General features: G+C 36.7%; 1 protein-coding gene across 2 annotated transcripts in view; it reads left to right on the forward strand.

Annotated features, from left to right (window-relative positions):
- PIR (pirin) overlaps positions 1 to 14,204 on the forward strand; it is a 97,303-nt gene that overhangs the window by 78,907 nt on the left and 4,192 nt on the right. For both annotated transcript variants that reach the window (XM_036271285.1, XM_036271286.1), the window contains exons 8-9: positions 6,441 to 6,523; positions 13,792 to 13,858. In XM_036271285.1, coding sequence (XP_036127178.1) covers positions 6,441 to 6,523; positions 13,792 to 13,858 — 150 coding nt within the window. The remainder of the gene's footprint in view (positions 1 to 6,440; positions 6,524 to 13,791; positions 13,859 to 14,204) is intronic.

Consider the following 14,204-nt stretch of genomic DNA (forward strand, 5'->3'; position numbering starts at 1 on the left):
TGTCTTGGTGTGGGCCTCTTGAGGTTCATCTTGTTTGGGACCCTCTGTGCTTCCTGGACTTGTATGTCTATTTCCTTCAACAAGTTAGGAAAGTTTTCTGCCATTATTGTTGCAAACAGGTTTTCGATTTCTTGTTATCGCTCTTCTCCTTCTGGCACCCCCAAGATGCGAATGTTGGCACGCTTGAAGTTGTCCCAGCGGCTCCTTACACTATCCTCATTTTTTTGGATTCTTTTTTCTTTTTGATGTTCTGATTGGGTGTTTTCTGCTTCCTTATATTCCAAATCGATGGTTTGCTTCTTGGATTTACATACTCTACTATTGAATCTGTGTAAATTATTCTTTATTTCAGTTAATGCCTCCTTCAATTCTGACTGTGCATCCATCATTTCTGACTCGTCCTATATTATGCTCTTGAGGCCCTCACTAAGTTCACTGAGGTTCTCACTGAGTTCATTGAGCATCCTTATAAGCAGTATTTTGAACTCAGTATCTGTTAGGTTGCTTATCTCCATTTCGCTTAGTTCTTTTCTTGGGGTTTTGTTCTGTTCTTTCATTTGGGACCTGTTTCTTTGTCTCCTCATTTTGGCTGTCTCCCTGTGTTTGTTTCTGTGTATTACTTAACGAGCGGTATGGGGCTAGCTGAGACCAGTTGCTACTCGTTTGAAAGAATTTAAGAAAAACCTGAAGCAGGATCCAAGACAGGCCAATCCTATGGTTAAGCAAGTGGCAACAGCTTGGGTGGGCCTGAAAGTTGGGTGGGGCGGGGCAGTGCCTCAGGGAATCACCAGGGCAGGGCTACCAGTGTGAGCCAGGTTGCTGGAGTTCCAGATGTGGCTGCTGTCTGCCTCCCCAGGGAAGGGCTCACCAAAGGAACAAAGGCCTCTGACAGCTTGTTTGTCCCGGAGAAAGCGCCCTCTCCAGCCCTCGCTCCAGTGCCATAAATCCTATATCTTTGAAGCTTGGAATAGTATATCAGCCTGGATTTCAATCCTCTAGAAAGACCATTATCAAATATACTGTTGGGGCTTAGAAAATTATTTAGAAATCTAAAAATAGTTGTCTATGATTATTGAACTGACAGCTAACTGGCTTATACAGGCAGTAAAATGTTTCAAACTCATTTAAATAAGTAATCATTCGCACTTAGTTTGTGCTCAATTCTTTGCTTCTGGTTCTGGATAGTATAAAGAAGTTTAACACAGCCCCAGGATCTCAATAAAGGTGAGGAAACACACTAGAAGCCCTCCAAATTGACATCTACTTACCCAAAATAAACTGAACTAATCCATGTGCTTCATTCCGTGGTAAATACCTTGAGTGAGCTGCTTCAACATGAGGATGATCTGCTCCCCTTGCTACCTGCCCATCACTACTCCCTCCAGCCAAATCCAAGAGCAGTTATGATTGCTCTCAAATCTGTTTAAGCCAGTTGTACTAATCATTGCAATTATGCAGTTTAATTAAACAATATGTTAATTAATGAAATTAATGAAATAGATAAGAGAGTTCATTTTTCTAGAACAACTAAGTAAAATGCTTTGCAAACATGAATTGCTACAGAAAAGGCTTAAATTAGTATGAGACAGTAAAAGACTGGGGGAAACTGTAATAATCTAGAAGAATTTCAGTGGGTCATTATGTGCATGCTTTTTAAGGAAAGAAGTACTTCAGTCCAATCAGAATACCCGCCTTGGCTTTATTTCTAAAAATTGCCAAATGAAGGCATAGTTATACTTTAATTTAAAATAAAATGTTTAAGGCAGTTTGTTTTTCTCACTTAATGATCTTGATTGAATTAGAAAAGAAAGCTGCAACTGTCCATATAAAATTAATTGTAGCAAAATCTATGATAGAAGTACCTGAGCATGTGGAATAGAAGAAATGGGACAGCAGTTCTTACAAAGAAAAGGAAAAGGAAAAGGAAAAGGAAAAGGAAAAGGAAAAGGAAAAGGAAAGATGGCATGTGAGACAGCTGCACAGCAATCAATCACACACTGTAGATGTAGCCGTAACTTTTTTTTTAAAGCTATCGATATTTTTATTTTTTTCCTTTTTCATACTGCATTTCTTTTTTCCTTTTTTTAAATTAATTCATTTATTTTTGTTACAGATGTTTCTCCTTTTTCCCCCACTGATCCCCCCTCCCCCCCCCTCCCCGCCCTGTCCCCAGCTTTGTTGTCCATATCCATTGTTCATGTACACATGCATATAAGTTCTGTGGTTTATCTCTCCCCCGCCACCCCCTCTTCTGGGGATTGTCAGTCTGTACCCCACTTCCACCTGGAATGGGATAGTCCCAGCTATAACTTTTAAAAGTATTTTGACCTTTTATGACTATTTAGGCAAACAAAAATATTTGTAATTCAATAGTTTTCAGTTAAATTTTCCTTGACTGCACTATTAGATTTAACATTCTTGGCAAAGCTTCTCAATGGAAACTATTTATTATCTGATTTGGCTCTACTTATAATTGAAAGTAGTCAGAAACAATAAAATATATTTTCTTTGAGACTTATTTCATTCTCAGGAGATAACCAGATGGGTTAAATAGCCTAGAAATGACGTGAAGATAGAATCAGTGTTTGCTTTCTGTGATCCTGTTTTAAGTATTTCATAAAAGAATACAGCAGCTAAGATACACTTAGAATGATTAACCTGGAAACCTGACTCTAGTACTATCTGTAAGAAAAGTCTCCCTTCGCCAGGGAACATTTCAAATGGGCTCTTCAGAATCAGCACTGTGCTTTTTCTCCTAGATCAGCAAGGATAGTGAGTAGAAATGGCATTTTCATATAAAGTTAGAATGAGAGCTCTTAGGAAAACATGAATTCTTTGTTTCTAAATAAAGATTTCCCCACAGACCAATGAACACCATAGTGAAGCAAGCCCTTGATAGGAGGTGCAGAGAAATTCCAATCCAGCATTCTTTTAGAGAGCTGTCTTTTGTCAGCTCACTCCATTAAACTATAGTGAAGGGGCTATAAAATTGTTTGGGTCTATGTATCAGGAACCATCCTGAATGATAAAATTAAGTGCCAGGAGTAGACCATGTTACACATGAATTAATTGAAGGTAAAGACATGGTTCATTGCTCCCAGTGAATCTCAGTAAAACACACCTAATAAAATGCTGCTCCATATCACAGTTAAAAATATTACCCAACTTTAATGAGATTATTGTTAGATTTCTAGAACTCTCTTTTATTACCAAATCTTTGCATGAGTGGAAAGTCAACAGAGTTCTGTCATTCACTTCCATGGTATTCATTGACCTAACTCTTGGATGGAGAAGAAACCTTTAGTGGTATGCTGGGGCGGGTTCCTGCCAGCTTGCAAAAGCTGGTTATGTACCTCTTCCCTGACCTTACATTGGTACCTTGAAATTGGTCACAGTGGGATCATTTACACTATGGAAATTGGCACACACTACAAATCAGATTTGTTTTTCCCATTGTCTTCAAAAGCTAGTTTTAAACATTAACTAGCACATTCCTGCCTCTGGGACAGAGGTTCTTAATCTTTTTTGTGCCATGGACACTTTTGACACTTGCCAAGGTCCCACCACTGAACAATGTATTTTTTTTTTTAACTCAAGTCATTAAAATGTTAAAATAACAAGTTTGTGATATAGTTATATGTGTGATTCTCTAATGGCATTTGAAATAACATGATCCAGCAACCAGTCTACTCTGAATTCTAATTAGTGATGAACATAAACTATACAGTGATACCTCGGTTCTCGAACGCCTCGGTTTTCGACCAAATGGAGATTCGAGAAACTTTTGTCTCGGAATCCGAACAAATATTTGGAACTCGAACTTCCGAGATGAGCCGAATGGCGTTCATTCGGCCCAGCGCGCCTTGCTTGCGTCATCAGTGTGAGTGCAGAGAGAGAGTCACGCTTTGTGGAGTCACGCTTTCCTATTGGTTTCATTGCTTCGGTTCTCGAACAATTCGGTTCTCGACCGTCCTCCTGGAACGAATTATGTTCGAGAACCGAGGTATCACTGTATTTTGAGATATCTGTAACACTGTAATGAGATATGAAAACATCTGTGGTTATTACTGGAGACAAAGTCATTGGTCCAGCTAATACTACTGTGCTTCATTGGCTAGATTCATAACTGAAAGACAAATCACATTTCAGTTAGGTGTTAGTAAAAATAAAGATGTAACGTATCTCCCATCCAAGTTCGTGGTTGCTCTGAATTCTATCCACAGACCCATTGGGAACACAACAATTCCAGTTTAAGAACTCCTGCACTATGAGAATCCTATTTCATGTTTGTGAACATCAGAATGAACTTTGTTGCTTCATATGGGTTATCTGCAAAGTGGAGGATTTCTCTTGAAAATATAGCTATATTTGGACTCTAAGCAATATTCACAAAATTCACAAAATATGTTTCTGTTCATATAATAACTCCTCAATTACTGTCTTTATTTCACTAAACACTTCCTTATTGATTATTATTATTTTCCTACAGGTGTACCTCTCTAGACAGCTTTGTGGGCTCCTCACACTGCTCAGAATCTTCTTTCTCTTGTCCATTTGCATGACTGTTCTATCCCACTTTGGTTTCTCCCTAGCCTCCTCTTGAAAAACCACTGTTGTAACCTTCAGGTCATTACATTATTCTGCTCCTAGTAAGAATCATATTAGACTCTTCTCTCTCTTACTGTTGCCAAATTCTTTAGATTCTTTTTAAACTCTACCTCTCAAATCCATCCCTATCTTCGTGTGTCCACTCTCTCAGTTCACACTGTAATTCATTTTCATTTAGACTGTTATAATAAACTCTTAATAGGTTACCCTAACTTCAATCTTACCCACTCCAATTTATTCTGTGTTCTTCTCTCAGAGTTATTTCTCCAATACACAGATCTGACCATTTCTCTCTCTCTCTCTCTCACACGCACGCGCGCACACACACACACACACACTTTAATCAAAGGCCCTTCATTGTATATGGGTAAGATGGCCTTCAAGTCTCACCTTGATCTACTTTTCCATCTATTTTTTTTCATCTACTTTTCTATTCTACTTTTTCATCATTCTTCCCAGAAGAATGTTCCTGCAATTATAGAAGATTTTTGTCTAGAATGCCCTTTATTCTAGCTTTGCCTTTTGTAGGTCACTCTAATTCTATAGAGCTCTGTTCAAATCTTAACCCCTCCACAACAAATTCCTTGGGTCCCTAGACCTGAATTAGCCCCTACAGTCTATGTTTTCTCACTGAACTTTGCTTATTACTTTATTGTTGCCATTAAGATGCAATTTCATTTTTATTATTTCATCTTGAGTCTCAATATGGAAGGAATGGAAATACATTAATTCTGAAGATCCAACCACAGCATTTAGCACTGAGCCTTGTTCATAGTTCACTTGCTATCCAATTTATAGTTCGACTGAATTATGTTCTGATTATTCTGTGAATATTGTTTCTCCCAATGACATTTCAAGTTATTTATATGCAAGGAATCTGCTTTGCATTTCTTTGTATTTTCTCAGTTTTAACAATTATAGGTATTCAATAAACACTTATTGAAATGAAATAATAATGGCATTTATTCATTTCCCTAAATATACTGAATTCTTATGAGGTTTATCATTTACACAAGGAAACACTCTTCTTAGCATGTAATGTCAAGGACTTTGCTTGCTAATTGAACTGTATTAGTCATGACAGTAAAAGTGTAAATGGAAACACAATGCAAGAGTCACCTCTCTGGTCTTTTCTATAGTGGAAACCAACCATTTTCAGACTTTTAAAAAAAAATCCTCACCCGAGAATATTTTTCTATTTATCTTCAGACAGACTGGGAAGGGGAGAGGGAGAGAGAGAGAGAAAGAAACATCGATGTGAGAGAGACACATAAATCGGTTGCCTCCTACATGACCCTGACCAGGGCTGGGGACAAACCGAAAGGGAGGTATGTGCCCTTGACTGGAAGGAATCCAACCTGTGACTCTTTGGTCCACGGGCCAATGCTCTAACCAATGAGCCAAACTGGCCAGGGCCAGTTTCAGACTTTATTATTAAATTTTTTTTTCTTTATTGATTTTTTTCAGAGAGAGAAAGGAAGGGAGAGGGAGAGAGAAATAGAAACAACGATGAAAGAGAACATTGATTGGCCACCTCCTGCATGCCCCCCACTGGGGATTTGGCCCACAACCTGGGCATGTGTCTTGACCGGAATCGAACCGGTGATCTCTTGGTGCATGAGTTGATGCTCAACCACTGAGCCACACCAGCTGGGCTAGTTTCAGGCTTTAAATAATTGTATATATAATCAACCAAAAGATTTAAGAAGATTCCTGTCTGTTATTTCTGAAGTTAAATGAATATTACAGTGCTGTCTAGTAAACCAAATTTGTAACCATGTGATAAATGTACTATGATAAGTATTACATTTAATGGGTTACCTTTTTTGTAGGACCTGATGATGCACAACAAAAAATAGAACCTCATCACACAGCTGTGCTGGGGGAAGGTGACAGTGTCCAGGTGGAGAACAAGGTAAATCTTAAAAATCTTCAACTTTTTAAAACTTGTGCTTTCTACTAGTTTCCAGGAAAATGCCTGAATCTCCAGTGTAGCTAGAAAATTTTCTCTTCCATGGGTAAAGAAACTATGCCACAAGTTTATCAACCCCTTTCATTAATTTCCGTTATTTTTATTGGTTTATTTAAAAGTTTTATCAATACTGATTTCTTGTCTTCAGGAATTGTATATGTCCCCATTATTTACCCCTAGAAATTTGAATATCTTAACTTTTTTTTTTTGCATTATCTTCAGATAGAGTGGGAGGGAGAGAAGAGGGAATAAAGAGAGAGAAACATCCACATGAGAGAGACACATTGACTGTTTGCCATCCATATGACCCCAATCGGGGCCGGGGAGAAACTGCAACTGGAGTATGTGCCCTTAGCGAGAACTGAACCTGGAACTCTCTGGTCCGCGGGCTGATGCTCTAACCGCTGAGTCAAACTGGCCAGGGCATTTAAAAAAAAATTTTTTTTTCCTTTATTGATTTTAGAGAGAGAGGATGTGAGAGGGAGAGAGAGATAGAAACATCGATGAGAGAGAACATCGACTGGCTGCCTCCTGTATGCCCCCCACTGAGGATTGGGCCCACAACCTGGCCATGTTCCTGACTGGGAATCAAACCAGTGACTTGTTGGTGCATGGGTTGATGCTCAACCACTGAGCCACACCAGCTAGACTGTCTCTTAACTTTATTTATACAATTGATGTATTTTATTTTTAGCATGAGTGAAAATGGACCAGCCCTCTAGGAGTATAAACATAGATATGCACACACACTCAGAAAGCCCTTTGGAAGCCATCCCCATTTTGAACTGAGAGGAATATGTGATCCATTTCATAGTCCTTTCGTGTTGAAGCCCTGCTTTTTAAGTAAAGTTTCTGATATTTTAGGAGTCTTAGGAGCTTCCCCCACCCAGGTTACCAAGTTTCTTCCCTATGTCTATTACATTCCCTTGGGTGATTCGTTCACCCTCTATCTTGTGAGCCCGTGAAGCCAATCTGACTGCTTTGCATCATTCTAATAAAGAGGATTAAAGAGATAATTTTGCTAAAGATTCTGAAAGGATGAATTTTGAAAAGTAATGATAAAAACTATTTAAGTGTGCAGGTGACTGGTAGAGAAGCAATCTGACTGACTTCTGGCCCTCTGACCCTGGCATTGTAGAATGCAATGGATTTGAGGAGATACTCTATTTTAGCCCACTTTCTTGGCAGCTCACTTACTGCTGCCTTAATCATCGGTAACACTGCCATGAACTGTGAAGTAAATAGAAGAAAAACTCATGAGCACCAGATGAAATGCATATCTCAGTGCCTATGCTCTCTATGATTAGGTTGAACTATATGAAACTGCCACTTTTGACCTACAAAAAATGGTAATTTTATTTCAACCCAATGCAGGAAAAGACATGGAAACTACACACCAGAACCTACTGACAGCAGATTAGATTGTAGCATTATCTGGTTTTAACTTGATAACCTCAGCCCTTCATATAATATAGCAGAGGGCACATTGCAAATGTTAAGGATTTGGAAGCTGAAATGGAACACCAGAAAGAAGTACTGAGGGAAGCCAGAAAGATGGGAGGCAGCGGGATAGAAAAAAATTGGCTGAAACCATGTTTATTGATAAGCAACACTCCTAGCTCTGGGGGCATCATTCTGTTATGTGCACTTCTGTAATTATTGCTGTGTATACACAGAGTGTGAGCCATCAAGAAATTATAACAATTTCTATGAAAGAATACATTTTTAAAAATTGACATTTAAATGGGTGTGTGTTGCTTAAATTCATGAACAGTAGAAAGTCCCCTTAGAATAGACTGTAAAGATGTGAATGTTGGCTTTACCACTTATTAGCTCTGTGACTTTGGAAATGTTTCTCAACCTCTCTGAGCTTCAGTTTCTTAGTCTGCAAATGAAGTAATGATGCAAACTGCATGGGGTGGTTAGAAAAAATATATACAATTACATATGAAATCTAGTAAGAACAATTGCATGCAGTTAAGTCATACTACACATCAGTTTCTTTCTGGTGATTTTTTTTCAGGTAATATATCACTATAATAAATGTTCTTGGAGGAAAAGCTGCCCTTAGATTCATTCTCAGAGTCTAATCAATCAAACAAACTATGAGAACATACTCATAGTATAGAAGTTATTACCACCTTAAATGAATCATAGAGCCTTCATCTGGACTTTGATAATTTATTGTTGGTATCAGTGGAACACAAGCCATATCTTGGCAACAAGATTTATGGAATAACAAGAGCAATTTGTAAGAATAAATTATTAACTAAACACAGAAGGGCCAACTCTGAACTAGGAACTCTGAGAATGTACACCAAACTAAAACAAAACAAAACAAAACACATGTAAAGTAAAAGACATCATCTGGGCCCCAAAAGACCATTAATTTTGGGGGGAGTAATGATGTACATGAAACAGTAAGTGGGCTTCTATTACCTTTGTATGTGGTTTTTTAATCAAACCCCAAAAATTCATTGACTTAGACTAACACAGGGACCCATGTCTTAAACAGAGCTTTCATTTCTGCTTTTGCAAGATTTCCATCTTTTGGCACGGTATACAAGGTCACTCACCATAGACAAGGACTTTTCAAGATAACAACAATTGGAACTTTCAAGCACATCAGCACTCTACTAAATATCCAGAAAGATTATCAGCTTTCACTAAAAAAGTCTAGTTAAGGAAAGAGAAAAGATTCATTTAAGAAAAAGGAAAAAGACACAAAACATCTGGTTTAGGTTAGAGCAGAAGGGGCCACTCAGAGATTAATTTTGTGGAAAAGTCATTAAAAGAAGCTTGGACCATCCTTCAGATTTCTGAATTGGGAAACCAAACCCCTGAACTCCTCAATATCCAGCAGTTTAATCATTTTTCATTTCAGACCAAATACAAGTGTCCTTTTATCCTATTGTCCAAATTATAAATGGAAAGTCATCATTTGATTTGAGTGATATCAAAAGGAGCAAAACTTTACTTTTTAAAACATTATTATTTAAAATGCATAAACTGTAGGACAAGTTTGTTGCTCACAAAAGATGCATCTTCTGATTTAAGAAAAACAAACAAACTTAGTTTTAGAAGTCAACACCTCCATGACACAGGAGGTCGGCCTTTTTCTTCCATTCTCTCAAAACCCCCAACTCTCTTCTCGGCCTCCTGACCCTAAAACTCTGTGTGTCTCCCCTCCAAAAAATACCTCAAAACACTAATCAGTGACATCTTCTTTCAGATTAAATTATAAATGATGTAGTTTCAACTTAGAACTATTTTTCTAAGATTTTTCTTCAAGTGTCTATTGAGTCACACTAAAATTTCACCACTTCAGAGTCTTTAGGGAATACACCTTTTTTGATAACTGTACTTTTTTTAAGTTGAATTTTTAATCATTTAAACATGACATTTGAAAAAAAAATCATTTCAAATAGAAACCTGCCCCTTTCCTGTGGGCTTAGATTCTGTTATGCACAATTTCACTTATTCATATCCTTGGGACATCAGCATATATATTAAGTATTGTTGTGAGCTATAAAGTATGATGCAAGAGGACCTAACAAATTTTTAAGCTTCTGTGCCTGTTTTATATATTTTTCTTCATTTCTATCATTGATGTTAAGCTGTCTATTTTCTTGTATTGCTATCCAGAAGTGCTTTTCTGACTTCTAGCTTTGAATCTCTTATAGATCTGATAACCACAGAGCCTAATTGTTAGTATTGTGTATAAAGCAAGAATAAGTAGGAATTGAGTGAAGGTCTGTGCTAAAGTTAAAGCACTAATCTTTAAAGTATGTGGTTTATGACACCTATTTTAAAAATTTTTAAGTTCACTCTTTGATTTTCAACTGAGTTCACATTAGCAAATTTTGACAGCAAATTGTGTTATGGATAGGTAAGGTGATGATGTATAAATAAATACAGGCCTAGGAATACTTAAATATATTCTTTAAATATGAAAAAATGATTAAATCATCCACTGGGTGGGTGTACTAAATTACACCAGCCCTGGGAGTGTAGGGAGTAAATTAACACTTTTGCAGAAAACGTCTACCCTAAATTCCCTTTTTATTTTTTAAAGTTGGAAGCAGAAGGAGAAATACATTTTAGTCCTATAAAATACTACTTTTTTTTAACTACATAGAAAATTATAGAATTCATTATTCATTGTGATTAAATCCAGAGATAACTCTTCTGATACTAGTAACATTATAATGATTTCTAATTAGAGCTTTATATTAGTAAAAATATATAAATATAATATATTATTTATTTTATCACATATTTAGAAATATGCTATATTATTAGAATATGGGTAAAGCTTTAAAAATTTTTAAAGGCTTTTGAAAAAAGTACCTAATCTAATATTATGGTTTAACTTATTGTTTTATTTTACATTAGATAAACCTAAGAGATGCCTCAAAAGAAATACATAATATTCAGTTATTTATTAGTGCATAGCAAACTACTCACTAGTGGCTTAAAACATTTATTATTCTTACAAGTGATGTGGGAGGGTGTTCTTCTGATGGTTTTTCTGGAAGGATTCCTGTACCAACTTCAAACCTCCCAAATGATATATAAAAGTGTATCTTTCTCTGCATCTGCATTAACATTGCATATTATAATTAATACTTTTTTCAGTTTCAGGGGAAAAATTAATCTTAAATCTAAACAAAAACTCTTAGAAGCTTTAACACAATAGGACTCTTAGGAGAGAAATTTGCTTGGGCAAATATCCCTTGGATGTTTTTATAAGGTTCCATTTAGTGCAACATTTCTGGGGCATATTTTACATTAATAGTAATAAATGTCAAAAGTTATAAAATCTTACTTTTGGATTTGCGTAATCTTCCATTTAAAAATTATATTGTTATTACAATATCATTGGCTGTATTTCCTATGCTGTACTTTACATTCCTATTTCTGTTTTGTAACTAATAATTTATACTTCTTTTTTAAAAAAATATTTTCTGTATTGATTTTAGAGAGAGAGGAAGGGAGAGAGAGATAGAAACATCGATGAGAGAGAACATTGATTGGCCATCTGCTGCATGCCCCGCAGTGGGGATTTGGCTCACAACCTGGGCATGTGTCTTGACCGGGAATCAAACTGGCAACCTCCTGGTGCATGGGTCGATGCTCAACCACTGAGCAACACCCGCCAGGCTCAATTTATACTTCTTAATCCTTTCACCTCTTTCTCCCAGTCCCCCAACTACCCTCCCTTCTGGCAACCATCAGTCTGTTCTCTGTACCTCTGAGTCTGTTTGTATTTTGTTTGTTTATTCCATTCTTTAGATTCCACATATAACTGAAATCACATGGTATTTATCTATCTTTCTCTATTTGACTTATTTCATTTAGCATAATACTTTCTCTAGGTCCATCCATGTTGTTGCAAATGGTAAGATTTCATTCTTTTTTATGGCCAAGTAATATTCCATTCTACATATGTACCGTCACTATTTTACCCACTCATCTATTGATGGGTACTTGGGTTGCTTTCATAGCTTGGCTGTTGTAAATAACGCTTCAATGAGCACAGGGGTATATATATTCTTTCATGTTATTGTTTTGGGTTTCTTCAGATAAATACCCAGAAGTGGAATCACTGGATCACAGAACAGTTCCATTTTTAATTTTTTGAGGAAACCCCATACTGTTTTCCATAGTGGCTGCACTAATTTGCATTCCCATCAACACTGCACAAGGGTTCCCTTTTCTTCACATCCTCGCCCACATTTGTTTGTTTGCTGATTTATTGATGATAGCCATTCTGACAGTTGTAAGGTGATATCTCATTGTGGTTTTAATATGCATTTCTCTGATGATTACTGATGTTGAGTATCTTTTCATATGTCTATTGTACATCTGTATGCCCTCCTTGGAGAAGTGCCTATTCAGGTCCTCTGCCAATTTTTAAGTAGGATTGTTTGATTTTTGGTGTTGATTTGTTTGAATTCTTTATAATTGTTGGATATTGGTGAATATGTTCTCCAAACAAGTAGATCATCTTTCCATTTTGTTGATGGTTTCCTTTGCTGTACATAACTATATATGGTGCCAGGTGGGTTTTTCAAATAACAAGGAGAACACTTTGTAAAGTATATGATTGTCTAACCACTAAGCTGTACACCTGAAACTATTACAAAATAATATTGAATGTATACTCTGATTGAAAACAAAATAAAAATAGATGTAAAAAATTGTAGTTGGGCCCTGGCTGGTTTTTCTCAGTGGTTAGAACAGCCCGCAAACCAGAGTCATGGGTTCGATTCTGGTCAAGGGCATGTACCTCACTTACAGTTCTATCCCCAGCCCTGGTTGGGATTATGCGGGAGGCAACCAATCAATGTGTCTCATGTCGATGTTTCCCCTCCCCTCCGCTCCCCCCCTCCCCTCCCCTCCTCTCCTCTTCTCTCTCTCCTTTCCTCCCGTTCTATCTGAAAATAAATGGAAAAAATATCCTTGGGTGAGGATTGAAACAACAACAACAACAACAAAAACCTGTCGTTGGCTTGTGCCTAAATTTACCTTCATGGCCTTAACACAAATTCTCAGGTCAGCTTGTTCTACTCCTTGTGCATATGTCTTCAATTTGTCTGCTACAGAGCCTTAGAGTAATTGTTTTGAAAGGGCACAAAGAGGACTAATTTCTACCTGAAAATTACCTGATTTTGGAGTGTTTGTACTTTAAAGATAAATTCCATCTGGATGGAGAGCAACTGGGAGACTTGAGTAGTTACCAGGAAGTAGTGCTTTAAAATGGAATCTTAGATTAACGTTTAGTACCTAAATCTGAGGTCTGCCGTTTTCCTCTGTATAGATCTGGCTTGAAATAAAATGTGTTATGTTGAAAAAAAAACTTTATTGTTAGTGGGAATTTATAAATCCTATAATCACATAGTTCATAGCCAGGTCAGTCACACAGTTTGCCTTAAAGAGGTTTCCAGTTAAGGAAAATATTAATTTAAATTCTTCCTTATTTGAGAAGGTTAATATTTTTGTGGTCTGGACTTATGTTTTAAATGCTACCAAACATCTTAAGGAATAAGAATTTCTATATTGAGTACTGCACAGATAATATTTCTGGAATTTATATTCAGAATTAGGAACTTTGTCCATTTGTTTAGCATGTCAACTTCAAATTATTCCTAATTTGATATTCAAAAATAAGCATGTTTATTGTTTGATGCTTTCTTCCTTGACTTTAGGATCCTGAGAGAAGCCACTTTGTCCTTATTGCTGGGGAGCCATTAAGAGAACCAGTTGTCCAACATGGTAAGCTCAAAAGATATGTCCCTCGAAATCTCAGTTAATGAGAAGTAAAGCATTTTGTTTGTTTGTATTTTGTTTTGTTTTTTAACTCTTAAAAATTTAGACATTTAAATTATTCTATCATCTGTTCATGTTTAAAGGCAGGCACAACCATCTATCCACTATTTGGGCATGAATTAGCTAAGGCCTTTGTTTCTCTTATCGAGACTCCTTAATTATGTGTCCACAAATTAAGCGCAGGATGTCATAGATTGTTGGAATAGGGAATGTTCTTAGCATCATGTAGTCATGTCCCTTTTATAAACGAGGAAAATGAAATCTCAATATTTTACTTATTTAGTTGGGTAGC

This window comes from Molossus molossus, unplaced genomic scaffold (assembly GCF_014108415.1).
Source record: "Molossus molossus isolate mMolMol1 unplaced genomic scaffold, mMolMol1.p scaffold_m16_p_2, whole genome shotgun sequence".
Lineage (NCBI taxonomy): Eukaryota > Metazoa > Chordata > Mammalia > Chiroptera > Molossidae > Molossus > Molossus molossus.